The sequence below is a fragment of the Schistocerca cancellata genome, chromosome 9, assembly GCF_023864275.1.
Source record: "Schistocerca cancellata isolate TAMUIC-IGC-003103 chromosome 9, iqSchCanc2.1, whole genome shotgun sequence".
Classification (NCBI taxonomy): Eukaryota; Metazoa; Arthropoda; class Insecta; order Orthoptera; family Acrididae; genus Schistocerca; species Schistocerca cancellata.
The window spans coordinates 486,437,922-486,459,306 of NC_064634.1; the positions used below are offsets into that span (position 1 = coordinate 486,437,922).

General features: G+C 41.0%; 1 protein-coding gene across 1 annotated transcript in view; it reads right to left on the reverse strand.

The window, feature by feature from the left end:
• LOC126100551 (GTPase-GDP dissociation stimulator vimar) overlaps nucleotides 1–21,243 on the reverse strand; it is an 87,205-nt gene extending 65,962 nt beyond the window's left edge. Inside the window, exons 1-5 of the mRNA XM_049911169.1 lie at nucleotides 21,061–21,243; nucleotides 20,772–20,897; nucleotides 7,708–7,950; nucleotides 7,353–7,516; nucleotides 216–336 (exon numbers count right to left, since the gene is read on the reverse strand). Coding sequence (XP_049767126.1) covers nucleotides 216–336; nucleotides 7,353–7,516; nucleotides 7,708–7,950; nucleotides 20,772–20,897; nucleotides 21,061–21,067 — 661 coding nt within the window. The 5' untranslated portion in view covers nucleotides 21,068–21,243. The remainder of the gene's footprint in view (nucleotides 1–215; nucleotides 337–7,352; nucleotides 7,517–7,707; nucleotides 7,951–20,771; nucleotides 20,898–21,060) is intronic.
• Between the last annotated feature and the right edge of the window lie 142 nt (nucleotides 21,244–21,385).

Here is a 21,385-nt window from a genome sequence, read left to right on the forward strand (position 1 = left end):
GCACATGAACGAAGTTAGATTGACACCCAACTATGTCTTTTTTGCCAGGCACTGTATAATTACAAAAAAAAGGAGCACTATAAAACGATGAACACTAAGCTAAATAAATTCTATCAGCTTTAATTTATTATATGTAAGATACAATTCTAAGTCTTCCTATATGATAATTATAATCAAATTTTCAAAACTAGTGAAACTATAATCCTATCTCATACCAGTATCAGCAAGAAGACCGAGTATTAGCAGGACGTGGGTAGCAGTATCTTCTCCAGTGCTTTCCACGCCATCAGCCTCCAGTAGTTTAGTCAAAAGAGATACCAAACCATTCTTTACAGCCTGTTGAATCAATAATTGTAAATAAAACACTACAATAATTATGTAACGTAATTCAGTGCAAGTTAATGTAATATTATAAGAAAACTATTCTCCTGCAGAAGCTTTGTAGCTTTCAGTGTTTTTCCCAATTATAATTCCTCTTAAAATGAAATGGAGAATTATGATTTATTAGTTTCATTATGTATGTTTCTATGTATGGTAATTTATCCTGGTACAGCAAACGTGTCAAATGTCCGGGATAAAAGTTTATCACTGGCAGCATAAAATTACTAGCAAAAAAATCTAATACAAAGATAATTCTATTCTGAAAAACAGTTACTCAAATTATCAATTCATCACACATGAAATATTCTACTGAACAGTAACATTTTTCTCACAGAATGTCTTATAGCCTCTGAAGGAGAATCTAGCTTTATAGTATTTTTTGCCTGTTTATTTATTATATACATTTTTACTTCCATAGACCGCAAATTCTGAGCATACATTTGAATCTGTGTATGTGTGTGTGTGGGGGGGGGGGGGGGGGGGTGTACAAAATTATTTCAGTTTCTCATGTTTTACATGTGAGCAAAATTATTTTCCTTAAATAATATTGGTCTGCTGTGCATGAGGATTATAATTTCATAAAGTAGTATGCAGGTGACAGAAGTTTTAGTAAATAAATAGTTGGCAACAACACTTTTTTGACTTTGCAGTTATTATGTGTCTAACAACAATATTATAGAAAGATAGACTGCTACCCATCACATAGAGACGGCACAGACATGCAGACAGACACAAGAAAAGTCTGCTAAACATTTAAGCTTTCAGACAAAAAGTCCTCCTTCGGAAGTAGGAAACACACCACACACCACACACCACACACCACACACACACACACACACACACACACATTCAGCCAACCAAAATTCTTGCATACATGACCCCTGTGACCTCTACTTTAGCAGTCTTCTCATTGTGCCTGTGTCTCAATGTGGTGAGTAGCAATCAATTTGTTTCAAAATATTGTTGTTATTCTGCCCTGGACTTTCCCATTGTATTTACGTATTTAACAATTTTCTTCTGGAGTTGCAGAATGCAAGATATCCAATGAGATTTTTATCCTGTTGGTTGAAATAATAAGATACACTCTGTAACTATCAAGTGCAATATGTATGTGGCTTTTCATAAGAACTCGTTACTGTCAGCAAGTACTACCCACCCACTAGCAAATAAAACATTCAATACATGTTTATAACAACAAAAATAACAATGAAAATAGCCTCCAGCATACATTGATGACATCTTTGCTGTATGGATTCATGGTGAGGCTGACCGGTCAAAATTCATGGAATCTCTAAATACCTTCTCCCAATTAAATTTCACATGGTCCTATTCCCGGTTCCACACCACTTTCTTTGATGTCGATCTCCTCCTCATCGAAAGCCAGCTACACACTTCTGTCCGCATTAAAACTGTTGTGTACATAGTTCCGCGTAGTCAGTGTGTACACAACTTTCCCAATAGAGCGCGCCCCGCTAAGCACAACAGCGGAGGCGCAGCACTCGTCCGTCTCCGCACTACGAGATGGCGCTGTCTTAGAGACGGACCAAATTCTGCTTCCGCCGATCCGCGTATTAATACGTAACGCAGCCAATGAGATTGCTGCTAACGTAGAACCTTTTCTCCTCCCGGATCACACTCGCGCAGTGATACATGAACGCGCAAGGAATTATAACGAATGTACAGACCTCCGATTAGTCAGTCTGCATTTGTCTGTACCTGTCTATAGTCAAGTTTCAGTCTGCGCCTAATACGATTATCATATTCCTGTACGTAGCCATGAAGATAAATGTATAGACACTTTGTCAAGTATCAGAGATATGTGAGAATAATATAAACGTATCAATACCAAAGGAATTCAGATTGTCAATTGTAAATAGCATCCAGAATCAAGTTAAGTAAGGTTTATGCTTTTTATTATTTTAATAAATGTGTGTGAAAATTAATCAAGTTCTGTTTAAAGTTGGTCACCATCAATCTGCTACTCTAAGCGTGCAAGTGGCATTTCTATCGTCTGACCTAACGGCAGAAGATAAACACGCCACGATGAGACCACGAGACATATTGCTGACACTCGCCTACTTCGTTAGAGCGACTAGTCAAATAACCTGATTGTGTGTGTACCGAAGGTCTTACAGTACGCACACCACACAAACCTACTAATAAACAATAGTACTTACATTTTGACTGATACCATCCAATCCATGTCAAACATTCCCTCCCTACAGCCTTGGCATCTGAGGCAAATGTATTTGTTCGGATGCAGACTCTTTACAGCAATACACCACAACTCTCATTTCAGCCTTCACTGGATGTAATTATCCCAACAGCCTAGTTCAAAGCAGATTTCCCGGACCATCACATCCAATCCTGGTACTGCTGATTCCTCCAAAAAGCAACTGCAGAGCACATCACTTATCACCCAGTATTATACTGGCCTTGAACTATTAATCAGCTACTTCGAAAAGGCCATGACATTCTAAAATCATGCCCTGAAATGAAGTCTATTCTGTCTGAGATTTTGCCCACCATACCTACAACAACTTTTCGTCACCCTACAAATCTCCGCAGTATCCTTGTCAGACCCTATGCTGCTCCTGCACCCATCTCCACATCCCACGGCTCCTATCCCTATGACTGTCCCCACTGCAAGACTTGCTCTATGCACCCTCCTACCACAACCACTTCCAGCCCTGTAACTGGCAAAACATACACTATCGAAGTGAGAGCCACCTGTGAAATGACACGTCATATACCAGCTGTTATGTAAACACTGTTTGGACTTTTACATTGGCATGACTGCCACCCAGTTACCAGTCAGAATGAATAGGCATTGGCAGAATGCGTATACATGCAACACACAATATCCTGATGTGGAGCATGCTGTACAACATGACAGTCATGACCTCTGTGCCTGTTTCACCACACACGCCATCTGGATTCTTCCCCAAGACACAAGTTTCTCAGAACTCCGCAGGAGGGACTAGCACTACAACATGTCCTTAGTTCTCACCACACCCACCTGGCCTTAATTTATGTGAATTCCTTTTGTCTCAGCATTTATTCAAAGTAACTACTTGTTTGAAACTTCCTGGCAGATTAAAACTGTGTGCCCGACCGAGACTCGAACTCGGGACCTTTGCCTTTCGCAGACAAGTGCTCTACCATCTGAGCTACTGAAGCACGACTCACGTCCGGTACTCACAGCTTTACTTCTGCCAGTACCTCGTCTCCTACCTTCCAAACTTTACAGAAGCTCTCCTGCGAGAGGAGAGCTTCTGTAAAGTTTGGAAGGTAGGAGACGAGGTACTGGCAGAAGTAAAGCTGTGAGTACCGGACGTGAGTCGTGCTTCAGTAGCTCAGATGGTAGAGCACTTGTCTGCGAAAGGCAAAGGTCCCGAGTTCGAGTCTCGGTCGGGCACACAGTTTTAATCTGCCAGGAAGTTTCATATCAGCGCACACTCCGCTGCAGAGTGAAAATCTCATTCTGGTAACTACTTGTTTCTTCACTCAACATTAGTTTTCTACATCTCTCTTTTTCTCACTTGTCCATTTTTCACCATCCCCCCCCCCCCCCCCCCCTGCAGCAATGCACTTAACTTTTCACTTTTATTAACTCGTGCACAATGCTTTAGTACTAATATCTGTCTTGCATACTCCCCTGTCTTCCACCCTTAAGCTCTCAGGTTTTCAAGCCTCATCTGGTGCAGTCCCCAACAGTCTTCCCTTCTCATCCCACATGGTTCATCTCCCCTGACCTGTCGTTCTGGGTGACTTTTCTGAACTGTATCCCCTTCCCTAAACCTCTCCAGTTGGTGTTTCCCCCTCCCCCCCCCCTGCCCCTCTTCCTTCCCCACCAGCTCTTCTGGCAGAAGAAGGAGCCACTGACTTCAGAAGCTGGTATAAATCCTTTTGTGTGTGTGTGTGTGTGTGTGTGTGTGTGTGTGTTCCCCTGCCACCACTTGGTGAGTCGATTTTTTATCTATCCATTTATGTTATATTATCAATAGATATTTAGTATTTGTATTTGTGTATGTAGATTTGAATCTGCAGCCATTGCTGTAACACATTGTGAGGAACCTCTCTAACTACCCCAGATATGAATATTTATGTATTTTATTATTCACTATAATAACACAACATTTACATTACTGGTGCAGGTGGGGAATCTATACCAAAATAATCTTATTGGTACCTATGGAAACCACAATGAAGGCAACTGACAAGATTCCTTGTTTTTGGAGTCCTTATTAAGCAACTGTTAGTCATTTGTTACAGTGTCTTCCCTATACAACTGGGAAATGGTACACCGCAGTAAGTACTTGAGCTGGTGTAATCCTTCCCATGTTTCAGGAAGGGGACAGTAATCACTTCCCTCCATAAACTGGGGTATTGGCCCACAGATTCTGTTAAAATGCATGCTGAGGTAATTCTTTGACTCAATATTCTAATGCAGTACGCCATAGTGCACTCTGTCCGATCCCAATACAGTAATGCGAGCCACAGATAGTGCATGCTCTGACTTCCTATTCAAAAATAGTGGCTGCACCCTTTAGTGTTACTGAAGCTTAAGTGCTCTCAGCTAACTCTTGTCTGCATTGGAATGCTGGAACTGCATTGACATCCAAAGAAATTTGTCTGAGGTATTTCATAATTATTTGGGTTACAGCTTCTAACATACTGATTACAGTACCACTGTTCAGCATGGTCATTGCAGAGCAAGCATTATCTTTCACATCGATCCTCAATTTTTTGATGATATGAAACATTTAATGTATTGTTAAAATGTTTGCCACTATTGTCTTTTGCTCTCTCTGATAAAGGACTGAGCTTTGCCTGAGTGATGTGAAAGGCCACAAGATTGCAGCAAATAGATTACACTGGAACTTTCACAGAATTGGGCACAGGCCCCTGACAGTTACATAGCACTCCCAGATCCACAGCGAGACTGGCCATTCACCAGGCTTTATTGATGACCTCAGGACACAGGCAGCAGCAGCAGCTCTACAGATGATGGTGGTGACGTTCTCTCATGTCCTGGATGCTGAACTGATGTCTGAGTACAGCCCGGTAATGGTAAAGAGGCCAACAGGCTTGTTATTACATTCATTTATGTGGCTCAGTGGTTGGTGCTGGTACATTCAGCCAGCATGTCAAAACAGGAAAATGGTTACTTGTCCAAAGACTCCTTGTTCCCTCTTTATCACAATGAGGACACACTAACAATGTTGTGCCTTATTATAACTATAAAGGTTTGATTTTCCTAATGGAAAATCCAGAGGATTATTCTGTTGAGCACTCTTAATTGTGAAGATTTGGTGACCTCTGCTTGTCCACTCAACCTGTTGAAATACTCTTTTTTCTGTGAAGTTTGATCACATTCCCACAACAGCCAGGAATTGATAAAGCTCACCCAGGCAAGCTCTGATTGTCCAGGTACACCTTTTCCAATTGGGATGCGGCAGATTCCCCAGAGATCAGCCACTAATGACTGTCTTGCCTCAGCAACTATCCATCGGTATGCAGCACACCTTGAAATTGAAGTTTTTTTGTTTAAGACATTTTTCCATCATGTGCAGTTAAGCCAAGACAGCTGCTCACCAAAACAACAACTTTCCACAATCGCAACCCATATTCAGAGTTATTCTGACCAGACTACAGCTCAGAAAGTGCAGGTTTGCTATGCTTACGTCCAGAAAAAGGACCAGAGGGTGCACTGGCAGATAATGGCGCACAACGAGGGTGAGGAACATTAATTTGGAGGAGGTGATAGGACAGAGGTGGTGGAAACTTGGTTGGGAAACTATGTGTTACCATAGGTTGAAGCTGGAAAAATTTTTGGAGCATAGAATGTGTCGTAAGGATAATTCCGATCTGCATATTTCCGAAAAGCTGGTGGTGAAGGGGAGGATCCAGGTGGCCTGGGTTGTGAAGCCATTAATATGAAGCATTTTATGTTCAGTTGTATGTTGTGCTATAGGGTGGTCCACTTCGCTCTTGACCAAGGTTTCGCAGTGGCCATTCATCCTCGAGGACAGCTTGTTGGTAGTCATACCAATATAAAAAGCTGTGCAATGATTACAGCAGAGCTGCTATATGACATGGCTGTGTTCACAGGTGGTCTGACCTCTGATGGGGTAGGATAAGCCTGTGATAGGTCTGGAATTGGAAGTGCTGGGTGGTTGAATTGAGCAGGTATGGCACCTGGGTCTCACAGAGATATGACTCCTGTTGCAAAGGATTGGGATTGCGAGTGGCACAGGGATAGACTAGGATTTTGTGGATGATGAGTGATGGAACACCACTTTAGAAGGGGTGAGAAGGTTTTTGGTTACAGTGTCCCTCATATCAGAGCATGACAAAAGATAAAGCCCAGATGATGGATGTGGTTCAGTTCCTACCCAAGATCCTTCCTACCCCTCCGAAAGTGATGTCCTGTCACCCGCCCAACCTCCACATCATCCTAGTCCATCCCCATGCCACTCAAAATCCCAGCCCCTTGCCACAGGGATCATATCCCTATGGAAGACTCAAGTGCTAGAACAGATATCTGCACCCACAATCCATGGTTTTTTTTAAACTGAAACAAATCTTACTCGACTTTCACAAGATTTGTTGCTAATGGAAGCACAACCACGACAAAATGCTGCAAATGAATTGTAAACAAACTTTTGTGGAAGTGACTGATTATCAAAACTTGAATGAAGAAATTAGAGACATTTTGTCAATTTATGGCTTCACGAAACTCATAGTGAAACATAAGAAAAAATTTGAGGAAAATTCCATTTTTTCACAATTATGTTTCTGTAAACATAATGCTTGGCCAATTTATTAAATGTATTTGTTTTAACAACAACAAAAGACAAATTTTAAAACTACAATAATGTCACATCTCGATAGCACCATGTAATGGTCACTTGTAAAGTCTTGAAATGTGACCCTAAAATTACACTTTGCTTTCCTCTAATGCCTACCTTCTGCTGAACATTTTCCTGGCCAACAAGCAAATTTAGCAGGCATCCTGAAGCTACAGCACGTAAATTTCTTTCCTCTTCACCAGCCTCAGATGAAAACTTCTCCAAAACTTGTATTAATGGTGGCAAACAGTGTGCCTCCAAAAGAAGTGTTCTTCCTTTATCTGTAAGAAATACTTTACCTGATATAACAATTCCAGGCAACATTGTAATTCACTTTTCAAACTAAGCCGAGAGATAGATGGAGAGGGAGAGAAAGAAAGAAAGAGAGAGAGAGAGAGAGAGAGAGAGAGAGAGAGGATGGAGGGGGTGGGGGAGGGTAAAGAAAAAGTTGCATTACGACTTCAATACGTACCATTCTCATAGCAGATGTTGCCTAAAGCTCGGCAGATCTGTATAAGAAGTTTAATATCATCTTCTTTGGCATCCAAGTGCTTAACTATGGCACCAAGTAATTCCGAATCAGCACATTTCTCACGGCCAGCGTCAGACTTCGCGAGTTCTGATATAACCTGGGCTGTTTTGCTGACAACATCCTTTGATTTCCAGTTTAAAAGAGCTTTTGCTTCAGGAACAAATTGTGTATTGGCAGAAGACTCTGTAATTTCAATAATGTGCGTAACTATATCATTTAATCAATGAAAATAATCAATTTTTGAAAATATACAAGAAAGACCACTGGCTCTATAAGTTTCCAAACTATAATACTTTTTTTATATCAAACAATGGAAACTCCAGGTAGGGACATCAACAATGTAGGAAAAGACAGATTGCTATTTAGTGTAATGGAGACATGTCAAGTTGCAGACAGGCACAATTAAAAAACACTCACACATAGCTTTCAGTCACAGCCTTAGTCAGTAAAACACACACACACACACACACACACACACACACACACACACACACACCAACCAACTCTAGCATCTTGGGCCGGAATGCAACATCACATGGGATGCAAGCAGCATTTGTGGAGGGGGGGGGGGGGGGGAGCGAGGGGGGGGGGGAGACAGAGCGGGCGGGGGGAGGGGAGCGAGCGAGCAAATGTAGTGAGTGTAGCGTATAGGTGGGGAGAAAGGCAGTGCTGTCTTGTGGAGTGTGCAGGGACTCATCTGCTAACAGGTGCAGCATCAGGAGGTTGTGGGGACAAGGAGGTGGGGAAAAAAGGAGCAAAGTGGGGAAAGACAGACAGATGCACTGGCAAAGGGCTGCAAATAAACAGTGTGGGAGATGAGAATCGGGAGCAGATGATAGGACAGAGGGGATGGAATTTGTTGGGTGGAGGGTGTGGGGACAGTATGTTATCGTAGGTTGAGGCCGGAATAATTACGGGAGCGGAGAATGCGTTGTAAGGATAACTCCCGTCTGTGCAGTTCAGGAAAGCTGATGGTGGAAGGAAGGATCCAGATGGCTCAGGTAGTGAAGCAGCCATTGAAATCAAGGGTGTTATGTTCAGCTGCATATTGTGCCACGGATTGGTCTACTTTGCTCTTGGCCATGGTTTGGAATGGCCATTCATCCTGGTGGACAGCTTGTTGGTAGTTGGTAGTCTTACCAATATAAAACACTGTGCAGCAGAAGAGCTGGTAAATGACATGGCTGCTTTCACAGGTAGCCCGGCCCCTGATGGTGTAAGAGATACCTGCGACAAGACTGGAACAGGAAATGCTCAGTGGGTGGATTTGGCAGGTTTTGTACCAAGGTCTTCCACAGGGATATGATCCTTCTGGCAAGAGACTGGGATCGGAAGTGGCATAGGGATGGACTAGGATGTTGTGGAGGTTGGGTGATGGGACACCACTTTAGGAGGGATGGAAAGTATCTCAGGTAGGATGTTCCTCATTTCAGGGCACGATGATAGGTAATTAAAGTCCGGATTGTGGGTGTGACGGGAAATGGCCACAGAAGATCTGTTTGAGGGATCGTGCCTGTCTGTGAAGGCTTTGGTGAGACCCTCAGCAGCATAATGAGCGAGGAAGGTTTTGTCAGAGCAGATATGCTGTCACCAGGTAGCCAGCCTATATGGGAGGGATTTTTTGGTGTGAAAGGGATGACAGCAGTCAAAATGCAGGTACTGTTGGTGATTCATGGGTTTAATGTGGAGAGAAATGCGGATGAAGCCATCAGAAAGGAGGAGGTCAAAATCTAGGGTGGTGGCACACTGGGTTGAGGAGGACCACATGAAGCAGATGGGAGAGAAGGTCTTGAGGTCATAAAGGAATGAAGATAGGATGTCTTGGACCTGACTCCAGACCATGGAGATACCATCAATGAACCTGAACCAGTCCAGGGGTTTGGTATTTTGGGAGGCTAAGAAAGTCTCCTCTAGATGGCCCATAAAAAGACTGGCACACTATGGTGGCATGCAGGTGCCCATGGCTGTGCCATGCATTTGTTTACATGCTTTCTCTTTAAATGAGAAATATTTGTGGTTTAGGATAATGTTAGCAATGCGTCTGAGGAATGAGGTAGTGGGTTTGGAGTCTGAATGACATTGGGAAAGGTAGCATTCAACAGCTGTAAGACTATGGGCATGAGGGATGTTTGTGTATAGGCCAATAGCATCTACAGTCATGAGTAGGGATCCAGGAGGTGAAGGGGTGGGGATGATGGAGAGTCAGCGATGGAACTGGTTGGTGTCTGACGTGAGAGGCTAGATTATGGACAATTGGTTGGAGGTGTTGGTCAATGAGGGCTGAAATTCTTTCAGTGAGGGCACAATAAACGGCCACAATGGGGTGTCCAGGATTGTTGGGGTTGTGGATTTTGGGGAGCATGTAGAAGGTGGATGTGTGGAGAGCCATAGGGGTGAGGAGGGAAACGGATTCTCAGGGGAGATGTTCGTTCTGGAAAGGGCCTAAGGCTGTAAGAAGGGACTGGAGTTTGTGTTGGACTTCCGGGATGGGATAACTACTGCAGAATTTATAGGCGCATGAGTCATAATTGACAGATGCCTTCTGCCAGGTAGTTAGTGTGATTCATAAAAACAGGGGTGGAACCTTTGTTTAGAGGTAGGATGATTATATCAGGATATGTTTCAAGGTTGTTTATGGCTGTTCTTTCTTTTACTGAAAGATTGGTGTTTCGAGGGCCTGGGGAAGGATGGTGAGGCTAAGCTGTAGGTACGAAATTCCAGGAAGGTGATCAGTGGGTGGTTAGGTGGGAAGGAGGAGGTTCACAGGTGAACAACAGTGTTATGGGAATTTTTTGGCTCTGGATTTGATGGAGGGTTGGTAGGGAGTTTTGGGGATGTGGCAAATTGAGGTGAGCTAGACAGCCATGTGCTCTCAAGCACATGAAGGGGCATTCCAGACACCAACCTGCTGACATCTTGTTAACCCTTAGCTCCACAGAAGTTTCAGTCCTACCCAAGGTCCTCACCTTTAGTCCTACACCCAAATTTATCCATGCTGGACTTGCCAAAGACCTATTCTCCTTCTCCCGATCACTGCAATGGAAGCACTTCTTTGTCGCCGATCCCCACAACCAAAACCACCCTATTTCCAAAATTGAAGCCTGCCTCTTCCACTACATACCATCATCCAACTGTGATTCTCTCTTCTCCCAACAAACCACCTGCTGGTCACCTTCCAGGAATTCCGTACCTCCAACCTCCATTTTCTTCCTGACCCCTATGACACCCCACACACACACCTTCTACATGCTCCTCAAAGTCCACAAACCCAACAATCCTGGATGCCCCATTGTGACTGGTTATTGTGCCTCCACTGACAGAATTTTGCCCTCACTGACCAACACCTCCAACTAATAGCCCGTAACCTAGTATCCCACATCAAAGACAGCAACCATTTCCTTCACAGACCCTACACCATACCTACCCCATTACCTCTTGGATCCCTACTAGTCACTGTCGACACCATCACCCTATACACCAACGTTCCTCATGCCCATTGTCTTACTGCTATTCAACACTACCTTTCCCGATGTCCTTCAGACTCCAAACCAACTACCTCATGCCTCACACACCTTACTAACTTTATCCTAACCAACAACTATTTCTCATTTGAAGGGAAGGCATATAAACAAACCTGTACACCGCCAAGAGCACCTGCATGGCATTCTCCTATGCTAACCTGTTTATGGCCCATATAGAGGAGATCTTCCTAGCATCCCAAAATACCAAATCCCTAGTCTGGTTCAGGTTCATTGATGGTATCTTCGTGACCTAGAATCAGGGCCAAGACATCCTATCTTCATTCCTTCACAACCTCAACACCTCTCCCATCCACTTCACTTGGTCCTCCCCAACTCAGCATGCCACCTTTCTACATGTTGACCTCCTCCTTTCTGATGGCTCCATCCGCATCTCTCTCCATATTAAACCCACGAACCACCAATAGTAACTGCATTTTGACAGCTGTCATCGTTTTCACACCAAAAAATCCCTCCCATATATGCTGGTTACCAGGGGACAACATATCTGCAGTGACAAAAACTCCCTTGCTCATATACTGGATCCTTCCCTCCACCATCAGCTTTTCTAAACTGCACTGACGGGGGCTATCCTTACAACACATTCTCCGCTCCCGTAATAGTCCCGGCCTCAACCTACGGTAACATACTGTCCCCACACCTTCTACACAACAGATTCCACCCCCTCTGTCCTATCACCTGCTCCCCATTCCCATCTCCCACACTGTTTATTTGCAGCCCTCTTCCAACGCATCCATCTGTCTTGCCCCACTTATCTTCTTTTTTGTTCCATTTTTTCCCCACCCCCCTAACCCACAATCTGCTGACACTGCACCTGTTGGCAGTCTAGCCCCTGCGCCTGTCTGCTACTTGACATGTCTTCTTTATGGTAAGTAGCAGTCTGTCTTTTCTTACATTGTTGAGATATGTTTGTATCTATGTGTTCTCCTGCCATCACTTGAAGAGTAAATTATTTTTATCTACCCAATTACTTACAAACTATTAAATCATATTTTATACAGCAATGTATAACAACAACAAACGGCATGGAAACTAAATGCTCAGAAACAGAAATTCTAGTTTCTAAAGGGCCTTACTAGTAGCCACTCTTCCCATGCACAATTTGGGAATGGAAAAGGAGAGGTGTGCTTACTGTCAAATACTATAAGGTGAGTTGTGTAATACAAATTTAGATAAAGATGCACAATTTATAAAGATAAATGGTATAACTGCTTGTGGTCAATTAGACTTTTCAAAAGGCCATGAAAAATTTCTGTTTAAAAAGAAAAAAGGAAAGAGGGAACTTTCTTATATGAATGTTGAACAACAACACCTGCATTCATTTTACGTTTGCAGAACTGTGTTATGGAAGGATGGTCATAATGATTGCAACAGCAGTGATAAATGTCTCACAGCTATTAATGACATGGGTTTATTACTGGAGGTAAATATTACTGGCAAAACTGGCTGGTGGCCAGTATTTTTCCAAAACTGGTCTCACAAATCTATATTTACAGTGGCCATTACATGAGCAAATGCGGCATACCTCAGTGGTCAATGCATTTTTTGGCATGTACCATAATAACTTCTTACTTTTTGGCATGTCTAGTGCACCAGCCATGTACCAGTGATAGTTAAAGCAGTTAGTACAAAATATTATCAAATGTGCAAACAGCCTAGAAAACATTATTGTCGTGGGGGCCACACAGGAGTAGCATATGCGAATCCTTCAAATGGCATTTATCTGTTTAAAAGAAAATGATTCACATTGCCAGCTGGACAAGTGAAGTTTTTTTTGTATGTGCCCATCAAGTACCTAGGTCACATTTTGCAAGAGTGGTGCTAAGCACATATATTAGACCATGAAGAAGCTGTGATTACGTTACCTGTGCCTAAAAATCAAAAAGAACATCAATCTTTCTTGGGAAAAACAAATAAAGCAGCTTAAACATTAAAGATTCTGTGAAACAGGGGCAAAATTTGGGTAAACCTACTTCTGCCAGCAGGCTTTCATAAAAAAAAAAAAATAATCTTGTGTCTAGCATATGCTTGGCAAGCTGTTGGCAAGCTGCACACCAGGCACATGATTAATTTTAGTAGTAGTACAAAATGTACATTGGCACTCCACAGAATAAAGCCTGGCCACATCATTAACTCGATAAGTGCCAGAAAGCAAAGAGCAACTTCAGAACTTTGCTGTGGATCATGAGGTTTCAGTCACTGCACCACCTGGACCTTGTACAGGAACCAGTGCAAAATACACCACAAAGCTTTTCCATACTGATCACTGTGGGATAAACAATTCTTGCGACACTGCACAAGCACAAGCAATATCCAGGGCACATGCTGTACAGTCAGTTACAACAACTGCTACCATGTCACCTGGGATAGGATGTCTCCCTCTTCAAAGTGCCACCTCAAGCTTACCCAAGTTTTCAAATTTCATCATCACCACCACCTTTAAACCATTTAATTACATCAGGAACCCCCTCAGACCTTTCAATCAGTAACACTCTCTAACTGCAGAACCGTAATTGCTGCCATTCACATACAATAGTTCCACGAACAGCGTGCAGTCCTCCTCTCTATAGTCATATTGTTCACTCATGTTACAGCTTGTCATATGACAATATTGACGTCATACCATCATACAAACAGTGTATAGTCAAACAATGGAAAATCCCAGCGGAGATGCTGAGTCGCAGACAGGTGCAACAAAAAGACTCTCACAATCACAGCTTATGGCCGTCAAGGCCTTCGTTAACAACAGACTGACATTCGCACACTCACACAAATGACGTGTGTGTGTGTGTGTGTGTGTGTGTGTGTGTGTGTGTGTGTGTGTGTGTGTGTGTGTGTGTGCATATGTATGGGTGGAGGGGGCGCATGTCTGTCTGTTGTTGATGAAGGCCCCTTAACAGCTGAAAGCTATAATTGTATGAGTCTTTTTGTTGTACCTATCAGCGACTCAGGATCTCTGCTATATGGTGAGTAGCAACTTTACTTCTCATGATATTGAAACAGTGTATAGTGACAGATCTGTATCTGATGGCCAAAATTTGAACTAATTTTTTTCCAGCGTAAATCGATTTCACATTAACACACCTAACAAGTTTCACTACCATAAGATAATTACAGCCCACACTGGACCTCTGTGAGTAGTTGTGCTTTAACCCTCAAGCAGGTGTGCTCATGTATAAAGTGCGCCATTCACAAATAACATTGTCTTGTACCATGCCACTGTTCCACAATTGTGAGCCCATACCTATTCCTTCATTATTGCTTCAGCTAACACAGTTGTAAGTTGTGCTGTCGTACATCTAAGTGAGCAGCAGTAATATACAATAAACAAACAGATAGATGAGAAAAAAATTTACGATCTGTGCAAAAAATGACCCACATTCCAAGCGAGCAGTACAACCCCAGAATGAAGCAGTTGTCTACGAGATAATTAGCAATTTAATATGTGGCTGGGTGGGATCTGATGTGATTGCGTAGTTTAATGCTTCAAATGGGTCATTACTGTGGGTAACACTTGTACAAGGCAACAGAGTGATGAAAGTATTTTATTATTCTTCAATTAAACAGTGATTTAGCTTGTATAATATAACTTTATTTTAATGTTTTAATTAAACTAAGATTAAGCTGTGATTCTGCTTATACATGTTTACCTTGGTAATACGACACTTATTCTTCACATGTGTACAAAGTATGCTGTGTGCCCTTTCAAATGTTCATTATAATCACCCAGTGTCTCCTGCTCTAAGGTATAGACATTTAATTCAGTTGATAAAGTCAGCTGAGTTCTTGATACGATGCACACAGTGACCAATGCACAATGAGCAGGCTAGCGAGTTACTCGGCGAGTCTGTAAGCTGGCGATCCAATGGTGCTCTCAACAAGCAGTAGGGCTGTTTCCTTCTTACAAACTCCTGATATGTTGTCAATGTGTTTTATAGAGGAGATTCTTAATTACACTCTCTTCCAGTGATAACTACTTGAGAATGTCCATTATTCTGAATGTCAGGTCCCGTGACAATTTTTGATGTCTCTCCTCCTCCAACATCTACTGGATCTTCACATCACAGTAGGCTTGTTCCATAACTGCAGCTGCATTGCCACTGTCAGCTTGCAGACTAAAATGAGTCTTTTGGAGCACACAGAAGCCACTGCACTCAGCTCTTCAGGTACAGTGCTGTAAATGTAAATTTTGAAAGAATGTGGCTCATTTCTTGATCAATTTTTTCTGCAGTTTCACCGAGAATCTTGCAAACAGTTCCACCACATTTATCTTAGCAATAGGGATACTCCATGGCAATAGTGCAAAGTTCAGTCCCTTCTTAAATGAACAACATGACACCTGCATTGATGTTTCTCAATGTCATGCAGATACCAGTGCAGTGCACTGTTTAATAACCTGGCGCATGCTGTTGTGACAGCTGGCTGAATTTCCCTTCCTGCCTTTCTGTGATTTTCCTCTGTGATAACATCTACTGTGCTACCATGGTTCTGACAATCTAGTCCCAATCCACAGCTAAAAACACCTCCGTTAGCCATAGGGTACATCAGTCAGGTAGTGGCCGTTTGTATATGTCTGCTTTCTAGAATAATGTATGCCATCTCATTGCAGTAGGAAGTTGGCAGGCTAAAATATTCTTCTGAGAACAGCAGTGTCAATATGATAGCTCATTATAGCAAATTGTGGAAATATCTTCTCATAGTGGTATCATAATAGGGAAGTCAAAGAGCTTAATAAATTATCCTTTATAACACACAGACTTTCCAGGTGTTCAATGTTGTACTATGTTTCCCCTTGACAAAGACATGTTCTATATGAATGCATGCTTCTGTAGCTATATGTAATGATAAAATCTTCTGAAGCTTGCAGCAGCAACAAGTGGTTAAAAATCTGCTAGCAGGTGTGCAAGGAGGACATTAAGCTCCATTAATGTTGTCCTGTGTCTCAGTAACATGACCCATTAGCTGGTTCCTAAAGAGGCATAAAATCAATTCAGTCTTTACGCCTCTAGCAAAAATTTGACAACTTATGAGGTCTGTGAATTATTGTGTATGCCTCAAAGGCCAGGGATATACGAAACACTGTGGGTGGGGATCGTTTCATGTTGGACAAAATGCGTGTACTATTGAATAGCATTTTATAGAACACGGATGGTGTTTCTGCCTACAGTACACTAAGAAATCAACAGAAGTAGAACATAATTTAGAAAATGGCACCAAATTGTGTCCAATGAGACATTTATTGCTAAATAAAAATGGCTTTTCTGGGACAGTGTTATAACAGAAGCAAGAGGGTGCACAACAGAAACATTACCATGTATGGCAAATGAGTGAGCACCATTGATGTCACGGACTACAGTGTGGCTATATATGGATGGTGGCAGGAATCTCACAGCAATTATCACTTGGTGATGGCCAAGGAATACCCTGCTAAAAGCTGACAAAATTTTAACATGACACGATGTATGCTTGGGAAGACATTATCTGGCTTACAACTGGTTAACAGCCAAAAAATTAACCTTCAATCTCACAAAAACCTCATATTATGCAATGCAAGGTGCTAGAATGGGTTGCTTTGATTACTTCCAGTCTGTTGTGGATTATACAACAACAATTTGCAGCAAAACTAATAGACAGCTAAATGAAATTTTTACATTACTGTACAGAAGAAAGTTATTCAAATCTTGACACACAATTTGGAGACCTACAAACTGGGTAACTGTGGTTACAATACACTCAACACTTTTACTCAACTATATGTGTGCCACATTGGTGTCATACTTCATAATGCACTGCCAACACACATGAAAAGGCTACAGAAGGGAACAGCTTTTAGACCAGAGTTTCTGCTTGAGAAGTGTTCCTACAATGTACGTGAATATGTTGACTTAGAGTAATAATGGGCATTCATTTATTGTTGAGGTATCATTATCTGATAACAGGTTTAATATCTTGCTGTCTGCATGTCTTTGTACAAGAATGTTTCTACTATTGGTTTCTTGTTTCCTCTGTTTCAGATGCAGTATAATGAAACACCACAATGAAGGAAATCAGTTGCGAAGGAAGTATTGTTGGCTAGAGCTCATGTGTGTATATTTTCCCGAAGTGTAGTGTAACAAAGTTTCATGTTCCAGCAATGTCATTTTATAGTTCTTCCATGTAATGTTAATTAGTTGCAGACTACAGTTGTATGTTGTGGTTTCATTGATAGTTTTCTTTCCAATTAATATACCTGGTGAAGTGACAACATTAAGGCACTGTACTCACATTTGGGAAGTCATGGTTCAAACCCCATCTGGCTATCCTGACTTGGGTTTCACGTGGTTTCCCTATGTTATTAAGTTGAATACTGGGATGATTCCATAACACATATAAATTATATTTACTATCTCAATCCTGACTTGTCCTATATTGTATGTGCCAAATCATAGTTTCTGTGACCAATAAAGAAATATAAACACGACCTAAATACATTAGAAAGGTCATGGTCGATTTCCTACCCCATCATTGCCTAATTTAATCAAAGTTTGTGTATGTTCTAAATATTTATAAATGTACCAGTAATGCATCTGATGTACCCTATACTATTATGCTGAATGGTCTAACAACAAATAATCCACAGGTATTTTGCAAGGGACACTCAACATGTGAGATTCCTCATCATCCACATGCATTGTGAACTGAGGTGGCACCAGAAAGTGGGCAAGTTAAACAAGAAGCTCAGTTTTGCCTGATATGTACATTGAAATATTTCTCATTGTGTTAACATGCAGACTGGATTACTAGATTTGTCTGGACTTTGTAAGTATATAGACAATGGTTTGTGTAGTTTCAAACCTCCTTTATTTGAAGTACTAGATAAAAACAGCATCTTAGCAGTACAACAGACTGAACAGTAGCTGTTTTTAAAGTGCATTTTTCCTGAGTAAGAAAAAGCGTTTGCGATGTCAACAGCTGTTGCATTGTGTTTCGATAATGGTAACAAACTGACATAATGAACAACTGGAACTGAATATGACCAACTGTAAATTGGTTGTCAGAAGCCATTGGAATGCTCATACATAGTTTTCTACAGTTAGTAAAACAAGTTAGCTATTATTTTGTTCTGTTAGATTAGAATTCATCACATTGTCTCAGCTTCTGGCAAAATTTGAAATATGACATACAAGTAAGTTATGAGAGTGCCAACAGTCTTGTCCCAGACTAGACAACACATCATGCTATCACAGTAATTGTATTTTCGTGTTGGGATTTATTGGCTTAACCAAGTCACAACCAAACTGTCACATTCTAAACTAACCTAGTTCTTTGGCCTCACCATAGGTCAGTCTGTCAGCACATCTAGCTTTTTTCCATTCGCCAACTAAATACAAAAATCAGTAAGCAACCTAGAAATTTATGATAATCAGATCAGTAAAAGTTAATCTGGTACTCTCCATACAAAAATAAATGTAATCAATTCATATCTTCTGCCAAAGAAAAGCATTAGATTCTGCGATTCTCATTTGCTACCTTATACTGTCACCCGATTGGCTATGACCAATGTCAACGAACAGTCAGCTTCAGCATACAACGCATGGGTCACTAACACCATGAAGAACACCCCAACCATTTTCTCCTAATATACACATGCAAAGTAAGTTAAAAGTTATTTCCATAATAATCAATGCAAGTAGATTAGTAGCACTCAACATTTTGCCAACAGCAATTGCTATTGATATACAGCTTGATTTTTTCATGTCCCTAAAGTCTATCTTGCATGAAGATTTATGAAAAACAATGTGCGAAAGAAATACTTTTTTAACTGAATAACAGACGCAAATTTCCAATTCTATAGTGTATCTGGGCTGGATTTTTCACTTACCATATTTGAATTACATGTATAACAAGTGAGTAGCACACTGTGATTACTCCTAAGAAAAAAACTGGCCCCATCTTCTGTTGAGGAAGGAGATTGTTAAGTCCCACACTCAAAGTTTTATTAAACTGCCTGGTTCGGTGCTATGGCTTACTGTACTATATTCAGGTACAAACACAGGAAATGTTACAAGCCACTCGCAACACAGAATGGAAAAAGGAAAGAAGATTAGGTTTCAAAGTCTCAGCAATGACATTGCCATTAAACACAGAACACAAGCTTAACTGCAGAAGGATAGGGAAGGTAATTGGCAAAGACCATTTCAAAGGAACATCCCTGGCAACTGAAACATTTTATGAAAACTACAGAATACTTTAATCTTGAAAGCTGCATGGGGATTTGAACCACAGTCATCCCACGAGTCAGTGTACTGCCACTATCACCTTACCTGACAGTTCATGGAATACAGTTTCCGCAGGCAGGGCCAGCTGTACATTGTGACTGCACCTTTACATTTCATATTTGTAGCTTTTGATCCTTGACCATAATGCACACAAACTATATCAGTTTGCTAAACTCTACACATTAAATACACATAAAAACAAAATAAGATGTTCCGGTGAAACAATAATGTGAGGGGAAAAGCAAACTACTGCCAGCATTAAAGCTTTAGTATCCATGTACTCTACAGCTCAGGTGTTGTCAATCATAATTTCAATACTTAAAGCAGTATCAACATATTCAGTTTTAACATTCTACCCAAATTTATACAATGAGGAAATGTCAGATCAGGATTAACTCAGCACCAAGAGCATACTTATATTGCCTTATCCAATTTAGTTGTTGGTAGCCAAATGAGTATGGCAGTGTAAAAGTATTGTGACTAATATGAACATCACTGCTTATTACATCATGACAGTAAACTGTTGTCACAAATCATGGTAGACTACAATGCATTAATGGATAATGCTGGTTTGAAATGGTGTAATTAAGGGACTTAAATAAACATCTAGATCAATGACTAACAATAACTCTAGAGTAACATCAAAATGTGTGCTAGTAAAATCACACCTTCCTTGTGTAACAGATACAGAGGTTGATTACAATACCACAAATGAAACTGACTGTTTACTACATAAAACTGAAAGCTGAATACATGTAAATAATGAATTCCTTATACTGTATGGTAAAGATGTGAAGATAAAAATCAGCTGAGCAATAGATGTAAACATAACATAGTGTTTTTGATCTTCAGTTTTACCAAATGGCGAACGATGATTTATGAGAAAAGAACACATGCGTCTGTATGAATGGATGAGAAAAACAATGGTACTTACTAAGGCAGATGTTTCCAATATGACAATGAGGAAAATCCTACAGTGCACACACAGTTCATAAGTTCTCCTTAAATATACAACGCTCACTACAGGCTGAAATAGTTGAATGCTGTCATTCGTCAACATACTATAATGAAATATCTGTCGCGTCTAACTACCGAATAATCATTAAATATAGATATCTGATATCACAATTATGTGGCAAACACTTGTTGTCACTGCTACTAAAAGTTGTTACACACAAAAAATCATGTAGAAAACCGAAATACTTACCGTTGTGGAGATTTTCAGTCTGAGTAAGGATGGAATCTAGAATAGTGGGCACTTCGTCGGGATTCTTCTTGGTAGCTACAGTCAGACCTTCCAAAAGCTGCGGAAGACCGTCCTTCGTAGAAGTTGCTGAGAGAGAAACGTTTTTTAATCGAGTCTTAGGATTACATTCCTCAAGGAGCATTTATTCTCGTTTTACTTTATCGACTCGTTCGTTAAAAATTTAATCTATAAAATCAATAGCATTCTCTGCAATTCTAGGAACTGGAAAGACCATAGAGTGAACATTTACCTGCCATAATCTTGCCGACGTTTGGGTTGAGCAGTCATCGGTTTACTATCATTTACGCTCACACATTTTCTACGAGTTTGAATACTTTCTTCTCATGCCGCCCCCCCTTCCTACCAAACACAAGCAACATCATATGTCAGACGCTCAGAGATGCATGCTCACTTTCTCTGCGCAGTACTCAAGTTCACTCTTTAATTAGAAAATATATTTGTAAACAATCAACATCAAAAATCGACGGTATCCATCTTTAAATTCTTTGATTATTTAGTACTTAATTTATAACATGAAATCGTAGTGGATCTCGTATATATCATAACTTTTTACA